Source organism: Paecilomyces variotii, assembly GCF_004022145.1.
Source record: "Paecilomyces variotii strain CBS 101075 chromosome Unknown C8Q69scaffold_2, whole genome shotgun sequence".
In the NCBI taxonomy this organism is placed as follows: domain Eukaryota; kingdom Fungi; phylum Ascomycota; class Eurotiomycetes; order Eurotiales; family Thermoascaceae; genus Paecilomyces; species Paecilomyces variotii.
Window position 1 is genome coordinate 3,212,253 of NW_021167141.1, and position 20,035 is coordinate 3,232,287.

General features: G+C 51.6%; 7 protein-coding genes and 1 non-coding gene across 8 annotated transcripts; 4 read left to right on the forward strand and 4 right to left on the reverse strand.

Annotated features, from left to right (window-relative positions):
- Window positions 1–1,059: 1,059 nt before the first annotated feature.
- C8Q69DRAFT_167628 (WW domain protein) lies at window positions 1,060–5,227 on the forward strand. Its single transcript, XM_028625730.1, has 3 exons — window positions 1,060–3,616; window positions 3,682–4,288; window positions 4,357–5,227. Exons 1-3 carry the CDS (start codon window positions 1,221–1,223, stop codon window positions 4,897–4,899), a joined length of 3,546 nt encoding a protein of 1,181 aa, XP_028487984.1. The 5' UTR covers window positions 1,060–1,220; the 3' UTR covers window positions 4,900–5,227.
- Window positions 5,139–7,079, reverse strand: C8Q69DRAFT_458645 (putative extracellular triacylglycerol lipase). Its single transcript, XM_028630005.1, has 2 exons — window positions 6,688–7,079; window positions 5,139–6,590 (listed from the first exon to the last, which is right to left on the reverse strand). The coding sequence occupies exons 1-2, from the start codon at window positions 6,934–6,936 to the stop codon at window positions 5,556–5,558; spliced, it is 1,284 nt and encodes a 427-aa protein (XP_028487985.1). The 5' UTR covers window positions 6,937–7,079; the 3' UTR covers window positions 5,139–5,555.
- C8Q69DRAFT_t34 lies at window positions 5,363–5,444 on the forward strand. Its single transcript has one exon. It is a non-coding gene; the product is annotated as a tRNA-Ser (tRNA).
- A 4-nt stretch (window positions 7,080–7,083) lies between the features above and the next one.
- On the reverse strand, window positions 7,084–8,748 carry C8Q69DRAFT_167688 (WD40-repeat-containing domain protein). The gene is made up of 6 exons (XM_028625731.1): window positions 8,515–8,748; window positions 7,866–8,452; window positions 7,572–7,812; window positions 7,435–7,518; window positions 7,203–7,377; window positions 7,084–7,142 (listed from the first exon to the last, which is right to left on the reverse strand). Exons 1-4 carry the CDS (start codon window positions 8,735–8,737, stop codon window positions 7,478–7,480), a joined length of 1,092 nt encoding a protein of 363 aa, XP_028487986.1. The 5' UTR covers window positions 8,738–8,748; the 3' UTR covers window positions 7,084–7,142; window positions 7,203–7,377; window positions 7,435–7,477.
- A 279-nt stretch (window positions 8,749–9,027) lies between these two features.
- Window positions 9,028–9,725, forward strand: C8Q69DRAFT_442500 (hypothetical protein; the record flags this gene model as incomplete). Its single annotated transcript, XM_028628840.1, has 3 exons — window positions 9,028–9,101; window positions 9,163–9,376; window positions 9,435–9,725. The coding sequence occupies 3 exons, from the start codon at window positions 9,028–9,030 to the stop codon at window positions 9,723–9,725; spliced, it is 579 nt and encodes a 192-aa protein (XP_028487987.1).
- On the reverse strand, window positions 9,375–10,826 carry C8Q69DRAFT_517320 (autophagy-related protein Atg10; the record flags this gene model as incomplete). Its single annotated transcript, XM_028633412.1, has 4 exons — window positions 9,375–10,023; window positions 10,095–10,313; window positions 10,422–10,544; window positions 10,680–10,826. 4 exons carry the CDS (start codon window positions 10,824–10,826, stop codon window positions 9,829–9,831), a joined length of 684 nt encoding a protein of 227 aa, XP_028487988.1. The 3' UTR covers window positions 9,375–9,828.
- Window positions 10,827–13,744: 2,918 nt separating this feature from the next.
- Window positions 13,745–17,308, forward strand: C8Q69DRAFT_442501 (hypothetical protein; the record flags this gene model as incomplete). Its single annotated transcript, XM_028628841.1, has 1 exon — window positions 13,745–17,308. The coding sequence occupies one exon, from the start codon at window positions 13,745–13,747 to the stop codon at window positions 17,306–17,308; it is 3,564 nt and encodes a 1,187-aa protein (XP_028487989.1).
- A 738-nt stretch (window positions 17,309–18,046) lies between these two features.
- On the reverse strand, window positions 18,047–19,260 carry C8Q69DRAFT_525947 (hypothetical protein; the record flags this gene model as incomplete). Its single annotated transcript, XM_028633621.1, has 3 exons — window positions 18,047–18,621; window positions 18,719–19,020; window positions 19,082–19,260. The coding sequence occupies 3 exons, from the start codon at window positions 19,258–19,260 to the stop codon at window positions 18,278–18,280; spliced, it is 825 nt and encodes a 274-aa protein (XP_028487990.1). The 3' UTR covers window positions 18,047–18,277.
- Window positions 19,261–20,035: the final 775 nt, after the last annotated feature.

Below are 20,035 nucleotides of genomic sequence, written 5' to 3' on the forward strand. Positions count from 1 at the left end.
AAAACGCCGCCACGCCTCCGGAAGCGTCAACAAAAGAATGACAGGAATGACAGGCCCCTTGCCTCGGTTATAACTGTCAAAGTGCTGTCATATCCACACGTGGGAGAGACAGCCAGGTAAACGGCTTTACCCCTTGCATTGTTCATCTCGAGTAAATTTACCTCCGATGTCATTCTTGGCGGGGATGTGACACGTTCAAATAACCGTTTCTTGTCAAGAACAAGAACTATGGTTCATAGAAAACAAGAACTGGTTATGAGTTGTGAGTTATTTCAGCGTTTTGTGCCTTGCCTCGACCGTGATGATCTCCATGCCTGAAGGTGTATAATACCATAGTCAGTTACTCAAAGACTAACTAGTTATAGAATTCGAAGCAAAGACAAAGGGATCGACGGAGACTATTTCCTGATAAGAGCCATACTTGCTGTAAGTCAATTCACATAAAGTTAACTTCACTTCTAAGTTCTTGGTCGCTAAATGCTCCCAAGAAAAGAGCAATCCTGGTCAGATCAGACTTTCCTGCTCACTTCCCCCTCGCATCATCTCTCGTCTCGTCCTCTCGTCTCCCCTCTTCTCTTCTCTGGGCTGAGCTGAGCTGACAAGGCTGAAGATAGCTTCTCCTCGCGCCAGGATAACCAGGGAGGCCAAGAAAGGACGAATCAGCGCAATGGCACACTAGTTCCAAGCATCGTCGCTCATGGCGTCGTTTCTGCACGAGCAGCCAATGATGGCGCATAATCGCGCTCTTCACAACCCCCTCGGCGGCTATCGAGGGGATTAGGAGTTGATCGATTGATTGATTGATTCCTGGATGCTTCAACGGGCGCGTAGCACAGCCCAGGCCGTCTGTGATCGGCTCTATGACCTCCTGATCTCTTTCTCTTGTTTCTGACTTCATCTCTGTGCACCTGTCTTATTTTTTTAAAGTCCTCCCTTGCAGCCAGTGGATTCAAAGATACCCCCCCTTCTGCGTTGAGTTTCTGTCGCATGCGAGCGTCGGTCGTTGACCCCTCGGCGACTCCGTTTACCCCTCATTCGCGCTGCTGGTTGCTATCATCGTCAATCAGTTGGACCGGCCACCACATCCCCAGCGCTTGAAGCCCCTTGACTGTGTCTGATCGGATCGTCTGGATTTCTAAAAATAAACCATCTCCTGTGTCAATTTGCTGTGGCCGGTGTCGTGACAGGAACGCGGTATCGAATCGATTCAATCCGGCGACATGAGTGTCACCGGCGGTCATCATGGCAGACCGGACGACGAATTGTTCCTGAGTAGCTCCTCGGGCCCTGGGACTCCCCGTGTTGAGCCTCTACGCATCAGCAAGAGAGGTGATTCTTCGTCTCCAAGCTCAGCAGCAGCTCAGCAGCCTGGTGCGACGACCTCGTACTCGTCTAGCCCCCTCCCGTACCCTGACGATCGACCACAGCCGCAGCAGATGCGTCCAAGCAGCTCCAGTCCGCAGTTACCATACCCGGACGGTGGACGAGCTGGCACTCCTCATTCTTCAGAAGTCAGGCCGGCGAATTACCCAGTGGCTCTGCGGCCGCACGATGGACGGGAGTCCAAAACGCCTACATTGGCGGAAAGACGGGGAACCGTGCCAAAACCATTGCCAGACTCCCCAGGACCTGATATTCCCGAGAAAGAGGACTTATTCCAGAGAAACCCGCAGCGGGCGCCGGTCGCCCCGGGCAGTGGCGCACAACCAGATGTAAACGCATATCCGGCTTATACTCAGCACTACTTCCCGCCTCCTGGAGCGTCTGGAAATGCTCAGGGAGGTCTGCGTCCCACCAATCCTAGCTCTATCAATAGACTCGGTTCAACAGCGTCAATTTCGACGACACGCGCACAGCGTGGTTCTCCGCCCCCGCCGGAGACGCCAGTTGTCGGACCGGAGCAGCAGCCCGGAAACGATATCGAAGCACGTTATGCAGCTGCTGGGATCGCTGGTACCTCGACTCTGACAAGTCTTCAAGCTCACAATGCGGCTGCACAGAGACGAGCTGAACAGTATGCAGGCCAGCAGCAGAGGATGCCGCAGGCGGTTCAGCGGCCATGGACTCCTACTGAGCTGCCGGGCAGTCAACCCCATGGTCCTCCGACAGTTTATCAAGGCCCCAGCCAAGTGATCTCTCCTCACACCGTCTCTTCACCTCCTCCAGTCTCTCAGCCTACTCATCCAGTCCAAAATGGAGGAAGCTCGCAGCCAAGTAGGGTTCCTCCAAATGCCCTGGAACAGGACTTCCAGAGGATGAGTATCAGCCATTCGCCTCCGCCTGCTTACTCTAGTGTATCTGGTGCAAATGCAACTCAGGCATATCCAAACGACAAACAGAGGCCAGAGTCAGTGCAACCGGCACAGCCTGTAGGGCATCCTGCCTTGGCGTCTCCGGGACCTTCGGCCGCTGCATCCACGCCGGCGCCCTCTACGCTGAGCCATCCTGCATATGCCAATGATCCAAGACAGCAACAACCTGCAACATCACCTCAGCAGCAGAACGTCCAGAATGGACAACACGGGGTGCAGCAGACTCAAGCCAATGCGTCACCAGCGCCATCAGGAATTCCACCTGCATCGCCGCCTCCGTTGCCAGAAGGTTGGATCGCGCATCTGGATCAAAACTCTGGACAGTACTATTACATCCATCTTCCGACGCAGTCTACTCAATGGGAGTTCCCTAAGGGACCGACGCCCCTGAACTTGAACGACGCACCGCTGTCACCGGTTGGCAGTGTGTACGGTGGCCATGCGTTGACGTCTCCCGGCTTGTCAACGTTCGGCGGGAAGCCGCTGGCTTCACCGGGTATGCCGTTAACTCCTGGCTACGAAGCCAGTGTTATGAGCTTGAATTCGCCAGCTGGCGGTTTCACAGGGCCGCCACCGACGAGTGGCGTCGATTTGTACCGAATTGCTCCGACGAATGGTGTTTACTTTGGTCCATATCTTCGATACACCAACATGGATCTGGAGCGAGGTCTCTGGCTGGGTTCCATTCTTCTGGTCACTGATGCCCCTCAGCCTCCTACCATCCATATCCACCAAAGTGTTGATCTCTCGCCTAACCCGCGGCAGCTGAAACCAGCTAAAATCGCCGTTCACCAGCGATGGGCCTTCTACAAGTACGAAGTCGACCTGAAGATGGAAGAGACTGGACCGGCAAAATGGACTTATGCCGTGACCTCCCACCTTGGTTGCACTCGGTACGAATTCTTGGTCGCAGGACGTCATGAGACGAATTGGCGGTTCATTGCAACTTCTGGGAATGACTTTGGGCTTCATGTTAATGCAAACGAAAGATCTCGCCTTGGTGGCATCAGCTTCATGTGGAAGGATATCATGCAGAAGCATGCGGAAATTGGGGGATTCCACGCGCAACTAGGCCTGGGTGGTCAGGTCTTCGCAGACAGGATATGGAAGGAATTGCCCTGTCTCAAGCAGTGGCTCGCAATGAGGGGTAAGGAAGCTAGAAAAAATGCGCCCTGGACCGCTGCCCACGAGGAAGATGTCTCACACGCCTACTTCCACTACTATACCAGCCACTTTGATCAACCATATTTGAGGGAAGCCTTTGCACAGATTCCTCATATTCTGCAGATTGACGATCACGACATGTAAGTATATCTTTGACGCGTCCGAAGGGTCTATTGCGTTCCAACATTGTATTAACTTAACTCAGATTCGATGGCTTCGGGTCATACCCGGAATACATGCAATTTTCAAACATGTTCAAGAACATCGGACGGATCTCCATTGAGATGTACCTCCTCTTCCAGCATCACACGACGCTTGAGATTCTGCGCAATGCCAGTGACGATACTGATCTCTTCACCATAACGGGGACTGGCTGGCATTTCATCAAGTATCTTGGCCCAGCAGTCGTCGTTGTCGGTCCGGATTGTCGGTCTGAAAGAAACCCGCATCAGGTCCTGGCAGGACCAACTTACCAGGGGCTGTTCCCGAAGGTAGCGACGCTTCCGGCAAGTGTGCAGCACTGTATCTGGATGATTCCCGTACCTCTCATCTATCCTAGACTCGAGACTGTTGAGCAAGTCGCTCACACCTTTGCTACCGGAAAGAAGGCAGTAACCGGTGCCTATAATGTTCTGGGCAAGGTGACCAGCTCCGTTGCTGGGGTAGTGGGAGCAAAGGAAGCTGTTGGTTCTGGGTTCGAATCTATCAAGCGTGCTGTTGGAAAGACCGGCTTGATGGGCGGGATTTTGAATCCTTTCGGTGACGTTGAGTTCCTAGATGAGCTGAGGGACCAATGGACGCACGATTCTAAGGTATGATCAGACAGCACCCTTCTCTCTCTCTCTCTCTCTTTATGAATATTTACTTATATGTGCTGCAGGATCTCGAACGGACATATCTCATTCGGACTCTACAGGGCATCGCCAAGCAGAAAGGTATCCGCATGACTTTCGTCTCGGGGGCCGTCGGTACATGCGGTGCAGGAATAGTCCATGACCCGACGAGGCCGTCAGACCACAAAACCATGTATCAACTCATCTCTTCGTCCGTTGTTAATGTCCCGGCACCATCCTACATCATCAAAATGCTCCACAACAACAAACCCTTATACATCCCGGCGAACGGCCACCGTTCCACTCCCTCTGAACCCACCGACACCAAAGAGGACATGCTGGAGATCTTCAAGGTGGATGTCAACGGCCAGCCACGCGACCATCGCCGGCTCATGGGTCGCAGAAACTACGTAGCAATCGTGGCATATGACCCTGAGGTTGTGAATGCCACGTACGGTCCTACCGACATGGGCCGTGGAGGCGGAAAGCTCAGCCTTGCTGCGGACTTTATGGTTCAGGGAGATGGAGCGTACGCAAACGTGGTCAAGTACGGACCTGTTGTTGTGCCTAGTCTGGAATTCGGCCGGTAATGAGGACCTCATCATATCATAGCGTACTTCCTTTTTTTTTCCAGCTAACCCTTTTTTTCCCTACTTCATCCTGCATATCTATTTCCCCGATATACTGTTCTTTTTTCTTTTTCTTGGCATGTTTGGACTTTTAACAGGCTGGCCCTCCATTCCGTCTCGGATATAATTCTTTTGTTTTCTTTCTTGAGGATACTTATGAATAGTATAAACATACTACTTTTCTCCATTCAAATCTTGGTATAGTTATTATCAATTATTAGTTACTTAACTAGTACTCTTAACTAATACTTATCGGGTATAATAAGCAGCAAGCAACGACCACACCCATTATTATTCCATCCCATTAACCGTCCGATCTCCCAACCAACCAACGCCCAGGGCAAAAAAAGACATTCAGTAAATTAAAAAACGAAAATTAAGATTTGATGAATCAATGTATGCACATCCTCATATCACATGACAAGACACTATGGCCGAGTGGTCTAAGGCGACAGATTAGAAATCTGTTCTCTTCGGAGGCGTCGGTTCAAATCCGACTGGTGTCGAATTTCCTTTTTTTTTTTCCCGCCGCCTTACTCGATGTTAAACGGAAGAGCAAGAATTATTATTGTCCGAGTTTTTTTTCTGGCTTTATCCATATTGCTTGAATTTTTTTTTTACTTTTCGTTTTCTTCCCATCCTCGAAATTTACTTGGGTCGCCGCCGGGGACACATAGGCCGAGACGATAGAAGTAGTCTCTGTGTGAAAGGAAGAGTTCCCATAGACGGTATCGCGCGGGGAGGAGGGACCATTTTGTTCTGAATTTGTCGGAGGATTCGTCTAGGTTCGACTCCGCGTCGATTAAGGATAGGGGTGATTGCTGGATGGGGCTGATGTTTGATTTTGGATTTCGGCGTAAGAACGGTGAGAGACCGTCGATCACAGACGGTATTGTGGAGGAGGATAGTTCGGACTCGACGATACAATGCGGATCATGGTCCCCATTGCAATGTTGCAGGTCCGAGACTGAGGGAGGAAGGTCCATTTTTGAAATATAGATTTCACCAGCGTGCATCTTGTATCCCCATTCCTCGAGCGGGAGGAGAGGAACGGGATCATTGATATGCGTAACTCGACGGAATTGAATATCTTCGTCTCCGTCCCGGAGAATCATATCGTTCATAGATATATAACGGCTTTTTGGTCCCCCACTGCTGCTCCCCGGTCCCGTGAGATTGAACTTTTCATCCAGAAATGACGCCAGCGCTTCGTTTCCGATTCTGGGCTCTCCAAACGTCGTCACCTGCGGGTTCCACCCACGAACCTGCATTTCCAGTCCTGCTAAGGCCGCTACCGCGCCGCCTAGGGAGTGTCCTACCAGCACGACCTTGTAATCAGGATACTGCGCCAGAGCATCCTTCACATGTGGAATGACAGTGGTACGTGCGGTCTTCCACGAGGTGAGGAAACCGGCATGTACAGTGCAATTGGAGCATTTGTCGCGATCTCCTGCGTCATCCCCGTCGTCATCGTTGCCGTCGTCGGGGCCCGGATATGGGACGTACACCTGCGGAACGGCAGAGAGGTCGATGATAGTATTTGTAATCGAGTACGTGCCGCGAAAAGCGACAATGATCCGTTTCTCATGCGGTGGATGAGAGAGGGCGATGTAGCCGCATGAGTCGGAGATGAGGGGACCGGTATTCCATGTCTGAAGAGAATAACTAACGTCAGTATTCGCATTCATTGAACTAGATTGACTCGAGTGAAAAAGACAAAGGAATATAGAATCTATTTAAGATCCATACCGTAACCAATTCAAATCCCTTAAACTCATCACATCGACTCAGACATTCGAATGGTTTCTGAATACCCGTCCCTGTGACGCCGACGCAGTATGAGATATCCACGACCCGGGCCAGTTCATCTAGGGATTCGAAAAGACCAGGGCTCACTCGACGATCATTGTGCGGGTTTCCTGGAAGGACCGTACAGCCTACCAGTCCTGTGAGAGAAAAGAGGGAGTAGTAAAGACATGCGATGCCAAAGGCCTTCATCGCGAACGGAGGTGAGTGGAGGAGGCCAGACGCATCCTGTCCAATTCCCTCGCTCGAGTGAGGTGCGGACGGGGAGATGATGAGAGATGAGGCCAAAAGCAGGGGGGAAAGAAGGGCGGTGATCTGGTGATGTTAACATGTTGGCGCGTGACGTTGAGAAACTCACGGACCACTGTAGAATCCGGGGTAAGTGGACCTCCGATAGGCTGGGGGAGTTAGTCAATACTATGGTATAGAAGCACTCCCATCATGATCAGACAGCTTACTTCTGAGCTATAATTGAGACCAGGCATTTCGTAGCTGCTCGCGATTTACAAGTCTTCATGAGAAAATACCCATCGTGGCGACTCGAACGATGCCAAGCTCTACTTCTAATATATATATATATATATATATATATCTTAATCAGGGGGCTGTCGGTCGAAAGTTCCAGGTTACTGTCTATTTCGTGATTAATAAAGAGGCTATATACAGTGAAAGGTCTACTGAAAGGCCTACTGTCAGAGTGCCGTTCCCAAAGTACATAGTCCAAGAATTACGCTTAGATGGACCAGATAACGACTCTGCCGTCCACGCCGCTCGCTGCAAAGTAAATTAGCAACATGATACAACAAGAGAAACTTCCGGATACTTACTGCTGAACTTGCGGACAACTCCACCAGCCTCTTCATAGACACGGATCGTGCTGATGGTGTTCTGGTGGACCGTCTGGAGCTGAGTGTCATCCTGCGTCTGTCCCTTCAGGTCCATCTGACGGAACATGTTAAGGGCGGACTCCTCGCGGGCACCACCGGCGCCCGGTCTCTTCTTCGTCTCGACGGAACCAACAAGTTCCCAGCCGCTCTCGTTTCCACGGAAGCGGAAGGCCTCACAATCCTACGAGATTTGTTAATAACAACGAGAAAGGGCAGCTCTGAGGAAAGACTTACGTGACCAGCGGCGACGATCTCATTCTCGCCGTTCCAGATCAAGCTGTTGAATGGCAGAAGACGGGTGGTGACGTTCAACATCGCCCTGGGAGGCTGCTCGGGGGCGCTGGGATAGACAACGGTCACGCTGCTGTCGTGGGACACAAAGGCGAGAGCGTCACCGCTTGGGGAGAAGCTCACTCCGTGAACCCAGCCAGCAGAGTCATTCAGGAACTCTCCACAGATGGTGTTGAAGGGGAGACGCTCGCCCCATGCGCTGGGGGGAGGGCGCTCATCCACACCCTTAATGAAAGCGGAGAAGACTCGAGCGTGAGAGTCCGTCGAACCAGCAGCCAACAGAACCGAGTTCGGGTGCCATGCCAGCGTCGTGATGGTGCTGCGAATTGGCTTCTTCAGGTGCTTGGAAACCCACCAGTCGTTCTCCTCCTCGAAGTAGCAGACGGCGATCACGCGAGCTCCCGACCCGACGGCGAACTTCTGCTCAGAGGGCGACCAGCGGACAAAGGTGGCGGCACGGTTGATACGGAGCAGCACCAGAGTAGGCTTCCAGCCCGTTGGGGTGCGTTCCCAGACGTAGGCGTTTCGGTCTATGGAACAGGTCGTGAGCAACACGTATCTCAATTGAGGATAGGCTTGACCGAGAACCTACCCTGGGAACAGGTGACAATTCGACCGCCGTTGGGAGCGATATCAACACTTGTCACCAGCTTTTCGTGACCCTTCAGCTCATCTTTCAGAGTGAACTTTCCGCCGGCTGCCTGGTATAGTTCCACGTTGTTGTCCCGCGCAACGGCCAGCGTCTGCTTGTCCGACGAGAAGGAATGGTCCGCAATTGGGTTGTGGAAGAGGTGGTGAACTTCGGGAGCCGCCATGATGGATGTTATATGTTTGCTGCGACAGGAGGAGCTCTCTACTGTCGCTGTCCTGAGATGTTGCTGGTTGCGATGGGATCAGGAGTTCGCGGGGCTCTGATGACGCCGGAAGGCCGTTTATGTCAGCATGTCACGTGCTTACATACACAGCTCCAAAATCAACGACGCCAACCGTCAATGGCAGGTCATCGCTCCCTTTTCTTCGCGTTGCGCACCACGGCAGGGACAGTTCCATCTGTTGCACTCTACATCTCTGCACAGTAGTGTATACCCTTCTTCAGGTCACAACAATGGCTACGAAGTCCCTGTCTACTCGCAATGGCCCACCGGGCAAGCCTCCCTCGGTCGGAGCTCCAAATCAAACGTCAGTTACGAACTTACGGCCCCGATGGTTATAACGAGCAGAATCACTGACAGTGAAGCAGTCTATACGTACAAAACCTTCCAGACAAGTTGAGGAAACCAGACCTGCGTCTCTCCCTCTATACCCTTTTCTCCTCCTACGGTACCGTGCTCGACGTGGTTGCGATGAAGACGGCCAAGATGCGGGGACAGGCTCACATCGTGTTCCGAGACGTGCAGTCGAGTACGCAGGCCTTGCGGGCTCTTCAGGGATTTGATTTCTTTGGCAAGGAAATGGTACGTCCTCGTATTCGGAGAATTCAGCTTTCGTTATGCTGACCACCCGTGATTGCAGAAAATTGTCTATGCTAAGGGCAGTTCGAACGTAATCGCGAAGCTTCGAGGCACCTACGTCGGCCCGATCTCCCAGGCTCCTGCTGGTGTCTCTACTGATCTTCAAAAGTCCATCTTCAATGCGCCTCCTGGAACTGCAGTATCTGCGAAACCGGCTGAAGGAGCTAATGGAGAGCACCCACCGCAGGGTGTTAAGCGTCCCCGTGAGGAGGAGGAAGAGGAGAGCGAAGGAGAAGCTCCCATGGAGGAAGAAAGTGATGTGTCGATGGATGCGTCATCCGATGAGGACTAAGCGTATCACCATTATCCTTATGTCTTCTGCTGGCAGGTGACGAGCGAGCATCTTTTTTTCTTGCCAGAGTCACTTGACCTGTCGTCGAAATGTACGCGTTTTTTCAAGGATGCTGCCTATTATCACTGGCAAGGAGCTCACGTGGAAGATGAAGGTTGACGCAGTTGCCAACCAAGCCGAACCAGAGGAGCAGATATGACTCGGGATCCAAGTTTTTGCCGTCCGCTATCTGTGTGAGCGCGTCGGCCGTATTGCACGGGTGCACAAAATACGCCGGAGTACCCGTCTCCGGATGATCCTGGGAATCTGTGTGTGAGCTCATGGAAAAGGTTCGGGCGGAGGTGGCAAAGATATCGGGGGACTTTTTACCCCCATGCTGATGGCGCCCAGGACGCCTACTGCTTGAAGCTCATCCTTATATTGGTCGGGCACTAGATAAGTGTAGACAGCGTCGATGCCGCGGGGACCGGCAGGAGGGGCATGGCGCCAGGTGAAATACAGCACGGGGACTTGATACGTGGGCGAACGCACGATGCTGTACTCTATCTCGATGCGAGGCGCGCGATATGCGGGACGAATCAAGGCTTCCTACCATAAGTTATCAGATGTCGATCCTGACTGGGCTGGCTGGGGGGAGGGAAAGGAAAAGAAGAAAGGAAAGGGTTCTTGGCCCCCGCATGGTTTGTTTTTACGGACGTTATCATCCTCTTCCACCTGGTCCGTTGGCAGTTCGTCCTCAGCACGTTGCGGGTCAGCCTGATTTGAGGTGTCGATCGGGGCCAGGGCCTTTGATATCTTCAAAATGGACGATGCGTTATGCTATAATTCCCCCGCACCCACCGGAGACGACATGGTCAATATAATGCAATAACTCCTTCGTCTATCCCGCTCTTGACATGCATGTAGATGTAGAAAGGCCATACTCGCAGGGAAAAGCCAAGGAGATCTACTTACCTGGTACGGGCCATGATGCCGGTCCTGCCAACGAACCGACGTCCACCCCAGCACCTCCGGAGATCCGAATGCATGGACTCGGCCAACGAAGACGCGGCAGGCAGTATCGAACTCGGCAGGCGTCAGAAACGGGAAATCCGACAACATGACAGGGGGGTAAAGATAGTAGCTGTAGCTGTGGTAGTATCCCCCTTTCTTGCTGCGGCCACTATTAACTTTTTACTAAAAAGTTCAAACGGAGGAGTACGTAGTTAGTGTGTGTGCTTAAACGAGGCGAAGCTAAGAAAGATTTACCTAGATATGGTACGTATGTAGCTTTAGTAACTAGCTTGTGTGGGTGGTTTGATAGGTAAAATAATAATAGGCCTGCAGTTTGAGGTAGGGGATTACGATAGATAGATTGAGGGGTCAATCGATAAGGTGTCGAGAAAAGTGCAGTTGAGATGTGGTTTTTTGTAGCGGACTCGTTGATTCTTTAATAATAATAATCTTGCACGTTTAGATCTAGTTCCAGGTGGTTAGTTCAAAAAAGTTCATGTCTCTGATAAATAATCACGACGATAACGAGAATTAACTATTAGACTGTAGATAACTGGAAAGATACAACAAGACAGATAGATGTTCATATTTCGTATCATCCTGTCAGAATTATCGCAATTCGCGATCGGGATATTTACCCCTCCCGATAACCAGTTAGAGCTTTCTTCGGGGGGGAAATGAGAGATGCAAGTCTCCGTGAGGGATGGTTCAATCCCGACCGATAATAGAAACCGCAGGAAGAAAAGAAAGGTCGTGTCAATCACGGCATCGGAAAAAGAATGCACGGCTTACCTTGATTGATCTAGGCCAGCAAGAAGCTAAGTCAAGCTAAGCTCGAAACCTCCAGAGCACAGACTGATTGGCGAATTCGGATAGTCTGATCGACAGGCAGCTAGATGTTGTTGCTTGAGACTGGACGCATCGAGGCCATCGGTATGTTGGCGGGAGCGTGTTTGGGCGGGGCTGGAGGGGAAGAACTTAGAAGAAAGGGAGGGAGAGAGAGAGAGAGAGAGAAAAAGAGATGGAGCCCGCTTGGCGGAGGATGATCAGCGCGGCTCTACCTAAATTCATTCATTGAGCGGTTAAAACAGAGTGATATTATTATTTTTATTATCATGCTTTCTGGTTCCCCGTGAAGGATGATGAACTCGAACTGCTGTTCACAATTGTTCCATTGATCTGCTGGAGAGAAAGAGTATTTTGGTCAATTAGGATGCCGGAGCCTGGAGGATGGCGATAGATACCCACTGTGGGATCGACATAGCTTGTTGTGCTTCTGTGCTGCTGATAGGACGAGGAGGAGAGACTATCTCTTGTCATGTAGAGTACATCCATGTGCGCGATGTGCTGTGCTGCACTGTGCTGCACCATGCTGCAATGATAAGTATAGTACACCGAGTGCATTGAGGTAGATAGGATGTATCACTAGTTATCATCAGACTGGACGAACTGGGTGCAGCTGCAGACGCACGAGTTAGCTGGATACCATCAATGCTTGATAGGTGGCTCGACAACAGCTATCTAGAGGAGACTAGACTGCTTGGGAACTGAGTATCCCAGCTGGATCAGCTCGAGCTAAAGCTCAAGCTGGATTGCTAAGATAGTCAAACAACACTCTCCCTGTCTTGAGTAGAAGACTCTTAATCAGATCAACCTATCTACCCGCCGCAAGCGTCACCGCTCACGCTGCCTCCATCCATCCATCCCATCCCATCCCATCCTATCTTATCCTATCCCATCCGATCCCAACCCATTTGATTCGAGATGTGGCGGTCTAGGAATTGTCTCGTCTGACGCGTGGTTTCTTGTTTCTTCCTCCCGCTCCCCGAGAGTATAATGGTTCGGCTTCCACGGTAGTAAATCATCCCCATTGTGGTCAATCTCCTCAATCTCTCCTCAATCTCGCAATTCCTGTTTTCGCGTCGGATGCGGCAAGTGGCCAGACATTCCCGGCCAATCATTGGGAGCAGGCCAATCCCGGTCCGTTTCGCTGGCATTTTTGCTTGTCTCAGAATCCAAACAGGGTCTGTTTAGTTAGTTAGTTGGTTAATTAGTTAATTACTTGATTAGTGGGTTGAATTGATTAGTTCGTATCATTATTATCATGATGGGTATTATTATTATCATTTTGCTGTTTGCGGACATGATCCCGCAGTAGCAACTCATCCATCTAATCATCCCATCCACCATCAACAATGAGATGTATCCCGAGACATCACGGCTCTCCCCAAACAAGGGGCGCAGAACAATGTCCATTGTGTCCATTGCAGAAATCCAAGCAAAAAACGGTTTGCCGTCTTCGATCGCACAAGGGATCGGCCATGGCTCATCCACCCCCTCCGCATGCATGGGTTCGGGTCGGTCGGGTTGTCGGTCGCGATAATACTTAATCGTCAAGGGACTGCGCCGGTAGAGATGCTCTAGATGGCTTTTTTAGTCCTTCATGCGCGCGCCCCCTCACGCTGAAACCTGCAATCCCTGGTTAGTTGCATCCTTAGCTGTTCTCTCCGATCCAGTCGTGTTGTCTCCAGGCCGATCCGCAGTTGTTGTCGACCGACTCTTCACGACAACTACTTCAATTCCTCTCTCTTCTTGCTCCTCCTCCTCTCAGTGTTTTGTCCACCAGAATTCCCCCAGCGGAGACTGCGGCCAGGAAGTTGGGCCAGGTCAGGATAGGTCGAGAACAGAGAGAGAGAGAGAGGACCGGACCGGGCAGCACAGGTCGAGATTGGGATAATCCCACGCTGCAGGTCATACAAGGGCCTATCTACGTTGCAAGAACAGAAACAAGAAACAAGAAACCAGAAAAAAAAGAGGGTCGTTTTCTTTTCCTTTGTGCCAATTTCTACACTTCTGACGAACCCATCACCGGTGCCAGACACGTGTTGCATCATCTCTCGTTCCATCCATTATTTCCCATCTCATGTACACGGGACAGAAAGGGCAGTAGGCCCTGGTTTGGCAATATCCCCCTTGACCGTTTCTCTCCCCCCCAGTCTTTACCCCCCAGTGGTTCATCATCCATCATGGGAGGCTCTCAGTCGACCCAGTGGCCACCGGAACGCAGCCAGCGTCAACAACGGCGGCCGTCCAACCGGCTGTCCAAACCGCCGCGGAGCAATTCGTCGTCGAGCGCGATGAAAGCCAATGTTTCCAACACAGAAGCGCCGCGCAGAGAGGCTCCGCTGGACTGGCGGGACCCGTGGATGAGGAATTCCGCTCCGGACATTGTGCGGGATTCCGCCAATGATAATAATAATAACGACGAGCGCGGACACCGGCGGGTGCAGTCGTTCCCTTCCTATTCGGTCGTCAGCTTCAACGCTCCGCCGCGGACGCCCGTCGACCGCGGAAACAGGAGCTGGTCGTACATTGGCGATGCCGCCGCGCCCTCCCGCCAGCTGTCCCGCTCCAGCTCCCAGGCCTCCAACTTCTCCGTGCGGCGGTCTTCCGTGGCTGAACCCAGTCGATCGCGTATGCCACCGCCTCAGCGCATCCATTCCTACCAGTTTGAGCCCCAGGACATCGAGCATGCCATCCAGGAACGCCCCGCGGAGGAGGCCAAGTATCACCAGGATTTCTCCTCAGTCGATGCCCACCGCTTCTCGCTCATCCGCCGCAAGTCCCTGCTCACGCCGGGTCTCGCAACCAGGGAGCCGGAAGCCGGTTATCGCCATTCCTACTCGGAGCCCCTTCTGAACGCCAGCAGTTGTTCGGTCGAGGCATCAAGAACGTCGCAGTGGCCGCTCTACGAACCAGAATATCTCTCCCAGCCCATCGGGGCATGCTCCCCGAACGAGCATGAGTATTCGCAGCTAGGAACCCTCCGATTTGGGTCTTTACGGGTCGTCAATGGCACCTCCTCTCCATCATCCAGTGATCGTTCTCTCAGACAGGGCCCTACACCACCAGCCAAGCGGCCTGGTGACCGTTCGAGTGAGTCCAGCCGCAGCCGCGATGAATATCGCAAGAGTGACACCCGTTTTCCCCGGTTTGACCAGGATGCAGATGAACAGCCCAAGTCCCCTCCGAATGGGAGCTCGAGGGCCGAGCCCAAAGCTCGCCCTGCTGCTGAGCCGGAGTCCTCGGGTTCAAGCACGCCCCGGAACCGGCATCAGAAGACCGTCTCGAGCCCGCCGTCACTCCTGAGGATCTCCTCCCAGCTCGCCGAAGGAAAAGCAGCTGAGAAGGATGAGGTCCCGGACAGCCCTTTTTCCTTTGAGAAGTCACCCGCGCTTCCTACGCTTCCTAGACACAGTGCGCTGTTTCCGGCACAGGTAGAGGACGAGGGCATCCACCTCACCGATAGCGATATCTCCACCCCGGGCACGAGTCGATCCAAGCTGGACTGGACTGCTGGCAGCGATCCCGCCGTACAGGACGGCATGCGGCGCATGCGGCGGTCCCGCGCTGGAGATAAGCCCGATTCTGGCTACAGCTCTACGACCTCGATCTGGTCGATCCCAGAACCAATGAAGAGGGACTCCTTCAGTTCTCAGACCTTGCAGCACTACCCCTATTGGCGCTCTTCGGGCATCAGCGTCGGTGGTCCTCGCGAGAAAGGTCCAGACGATACGCTCCCCACCAACGGCAAAGGGCTTCGTCGAGTGAGCAGTCCGGAACTGGGCGAGTTTGGAGGCGAGGCGACGGTACGCCGTCCGTCGCGATTCCAGAGACTCAGCACGGAGTTAACTCGTCCGCGAGACCTGTCTCTTCCAAGATCACGCGAGTCTCGTCGACGGCAAGAGAGAGAGACCGCAGAGGCCGCAACCCTGTGTCGCGAGAGCGAATCCAGAGCCAGATCTACGAGCCGCTTCAGAACAGGGCAGAAATCACGCTCAACGCCTCGTCCGCCCAGCAGTGGGAAGAACAGTCCGCCTCGATTCTATGCCGATCTCAACCCCGGCAGTGTGCCTCCTGCGTCGTCTGGTACGGCCGCGGGACATAAGAGTCGAGGTCGCCAAGAAGACGCAAACGATGACTCCCGGCGCAAGCGTCGCTTCTCTACCAGCCAGCTCAAGAACGGAATCAAGAACCTACTTCTTGAGGTGAAGACTGGGGGTTCCAAGAGTTCTTCTGACTTGAAAACGGACCGGCCTTCGGACAAGCGCGCATCGTTCGACTCACGAAGGGCGCATAACACACCTCGCACGAGTCGTAGTGTCGAGCTGCCTCGATCGAGACCGAGGGCGAGGTCAGATCCTTATGGAGGTGCCAGACCAGCTTCTGAATGTCGGATCCCCCGTCCCCAGACGAGACATGGACCCCCCGGCTATGATAGGCCTCCGTCTCGCTCTCCTGCCAGACAGCGATCCCCACGCGTGAAGGAGGAAGTTCCCCCAATCCCAACATTGCCTACGATGGACGAGATCTGGAAGAGAGAGAAAAGACGATCATCCGGCCTGTTGGCTTCAGTCATGAGCTTGGACGAGCTGCAGAAACTAGAGAAGTTAGAGAACAGAAGATCGGACATCTCCATGCTAGGTGAAGGAAGCAAGAGTCAACCGACGCTGTCCACCAGTCCCCCGTCGACTACCAAGGACACAAGGAGGGAAGATCAACGCAGGTCCTATCATGCACCGGCTGAGAATGGACGGAGGAGAGATTCTATAGCGAAGCCCGGTCCAGCTGAGATACCTAGTGTTGAGGAAAGGCGAAAAAGTATCCCCAAGTTAAACGAGTATGCGCAAGCACATCGACGGTCGGTCTCCGATATCACGCCGAACCCAGCACAGACGAATGGTCACACCAAGCCTGACTCGCCTCAACATGACAACCCGCGTGGCCGTGCCAGAAGCCGCAGTATCGCGAACCCACAGGCAGATCCTCAGACACAGTCTGGTCCATACGTGACAAGCCTGCGGAGTCCTCCACCAGAACTGTTTGAGCAGCAACGGCCCAGACTGGCGAGTCCACCAAGTGCGCGTCCGAACGGACCGAGACCAGGACCCAATACGAATAGCCGTATGAATCTCAAACTGACTATTCCGCGAGATCCTTCCCCTGTATCAACTGCGGGATCTGATTTCATCGACCGGTACCCGAGATTCGGAAGTCCAAAGAGTCCGCGTTCCAGCACGTCGTCACTTGTATTAAGTGACAAGCAGACACCCACCAGTCCGAAGAGTCCACGGAGTCGACGATCGAGCATGTCATCTGAAGCTTTTGCTGACAAGAACGCACGAATGAGGAGCCCACTGAGTCCCCGTCCGAGAGTCTCATCGGAAGTGTATGACAAACAGGCGCGCATAACGAGTCCGTCGCGGGTGACTAGTCCCAGAAGCATGCGTTCGAGCATCTCATCCGAGATATACGACAAGCAGGCTCGGATGATGAGCCCGCCTCGGGTGACGAGTCCAAGGAGCGTGCGCTCGAGCGTTTCATCCGAAGCATTTGCGGATAGGCCGCCGCGAGTTTCGAGTCCGCGCAGCGCATGTTCCAGAGGGTCAAGTGGACCCGATTTCTTTGATCGATATCCGAGGTTTGGCAGTCCAATAAGCATGAAGTCGGTCACTTCTATACCAGAAACCCTCGTTGACGAGCGGAGAAATCCTCGATTCAGCTTCGAGAGCGGAGTATCCCGAGGCTGAAGACGGGCAACATACATATCGTTTCCAGTATACTGTACTGGAAATCATTGCATTATCTTCTTTTCTTTTTTTTTTTCTCGATCCACATACTCAGCATGCTGTGGTATCCTGTTCATTTCTTAAGGGAAGGGGTGGCCTAGTGATATATACCCGGCGTTCTGAAGGTCATTTGAAATTACTGGTTCTTTTTCGTTCCATCTAGGCGCCAATCTCTTCTGGGTATCTCTGTCTGTTTTTCATTCCGTAACGCATACGTTTCTCCTTCTTATCTTATCAGTTTTGTCTTCGCATACAGTTATCACCTGCCTTCATTATCGGAGTTTCTTGGGGTATGGGGACCATATATTGCCATCATATCTTCATTTCCATTATCAACGAGGCCAGCGGACACACAATCTGTTGTCACGGTTACATTAGAATGAAACCACTCATTGAAGACATAACTACATGGAGTTAAAGGGAAATACATACGTCTTGAGGAATACATTCTTTCTGTGAAATATCTATCAATATATAACGTGATGTCAGAAAGTATTATCATAGCTCTTTGCGCAAGGCTATACTACTCTACAGTAGAGAGAAAGATAGTCTTGTAGTGCATTGTATGGAACCGTGTCCACTTCTAATCTTTATCTGGCGATCTCCTCTTGCTCAATTTCTTTCTATCTTTGGATGATTCATTCGTCGATATGGATATATTCATGAACACTCCTTGGTAACTCGGAGCAGATACTACAGCCTCTGTCCGACAAGTCGGGAGATTCTGCCAGTTCTAATTTTTCACCGTCTTCTAGATGGAGAAGTGGTCAGTAGAGAGCGAGGAGCTCGTTAAAACATCACGAACCCTCCCCCCCCCAACAAATCCTTCTTTCTTATCCTCTTCAGCTTGAAGTAATGTAATGTAATGCTCAAACCATAGAAAAGACATTGTATTATCTCTAGATACAGGCACCATTGGTTGATCCTGGGTTATGGGTTTCTAGTGTTACGAGCAGTGTTGCGGAGCCACTCGTCATTCATCTGCAACGCATAAGCAGCGCGGTGGCAAGCGGTCGTGTAATCATTGAAGGTACTGGCCTTATAGTACTGATGAACGGTAAGGTTCCGGAGGGAGTTGGTAACCTTATGAAACATTTCATCTTTGTAGTCATCCGGGTTGATATCGGCTTCGCCAGCCAACCTCATGAACTCAACAAGGAAATCGTGATACTTCTGATCGGTCTTCATCTGAAGCCGGGTGAACTGGCGATTAGCATTCCAGCGACGGCTCGGATCGTGGAAGATTACTTGGAGGTAGGTGAAGATCTCGTCAGCTGATTTGTACGGGTGAGCAGATTCCTCACGGAACCTAGGACCTGCGTAGGCCATGGCCTTGCCGCCAAGTCGACTCTGAGCGTAGGTAGGCTATACGCAGAGATTCGTTATCGTAGTAGTAATGGTCCGCGTTAGTCTTGAGCTTGCTTTTCATCTGGACGACCCAGTCTTCGAACTTTGGGTTCTTTCCATCAGTCAAGAGGGGTGGGTCACGTTTGTTCCAAGCAGCTAAACTTCCTCCTCTATGGAAACGAAGGGCATACTCCGCTGTGGCATTTCGGTATTTGTCTCGTTCCTGAACTAGGATCTGGATCTGGGCAGTCAAATCTCTGATCTTGGTTTCGGATTCCTGAAGCTGCTGACGAAGGTCAGGATCATATTCGTTGTTCATTGCGAGTCTGGTGTTCAGCCTGATTCATTTCCTGGAGCCTTTTTTCGTGGTATTTGAGGGTTTCCCACACTGAGTGAGGGTCATCACGACAGATGGTCAAAAATTCTCGATAGGTGATCTCCCGCGGGGCTTCCCCAGCACGGTGGATAAAAACGCAGCGGCGGTCATCGTTTCTGGGTTCGTTCTGGACACCAGAGACCTTAGAAGAGGGGTCTGGTTCGCCGATAGGTTCAGCGGTTCTAGCCATGATGGCTGTCTCAAGGGGTTCTGATCAGAGGTCTTCAAGAGGATGTTGTATGCCGTGCCCTACTTAGTGACGCGTTACGCGCCCCCAATAGGGAACTTTTGGATGTTAAAAAGATAGTATAGTAAGAAGAGAGCTTGAAGTAATGTAATTCTCAGACCATCGAAAAGACGTTGTATTGTCTCTAACTACAGGTAACTAGCATCTAAGTAACTAGAACTTCAAGCTGAATAGTAGGAGAAGAAAGTGCGGAGGTTCGTGGTGGTTTAACGAGCTTCTCGCTCCCTAAGTACTTACTGACCGCTTCTCCAACTGAGACCTGGCAGAATTTCCTGTTGCAATAATAGTTAGCAATTCAGGTAGTTAGTTAGTGAGATTATATTAATAAAGCAGGAATACCCTTTCAGGAAGTATTTACGCAGCAGGTAGCTTGGCGAAATATTAAGAGGGAGAAAGAAAAGATACTGATTAATTCAATTGCAGTACTAAATTTCATGTTCAATATAGTCCTGTTTATATAATACTATTACTCCTTGGTAGGTAGGTAGATAGGTAACTACTACTAGCTCTAGAGTTAGAAGTCCTTAGCTAACTCCCCTGCAGTATAAAACTTATCATACTCTATGATGAGTATATTCACTAACTATAATCTACAACAGAGCAAAGTCAAGATCTTTACTTATAATTTTGTGTGAAAGGAGAGAAAGACCCATTAATGTATGTTTTGATAATGGCTTCGTTGAATTATTAAGCTATGCATAGCTAAATTATGGTACAT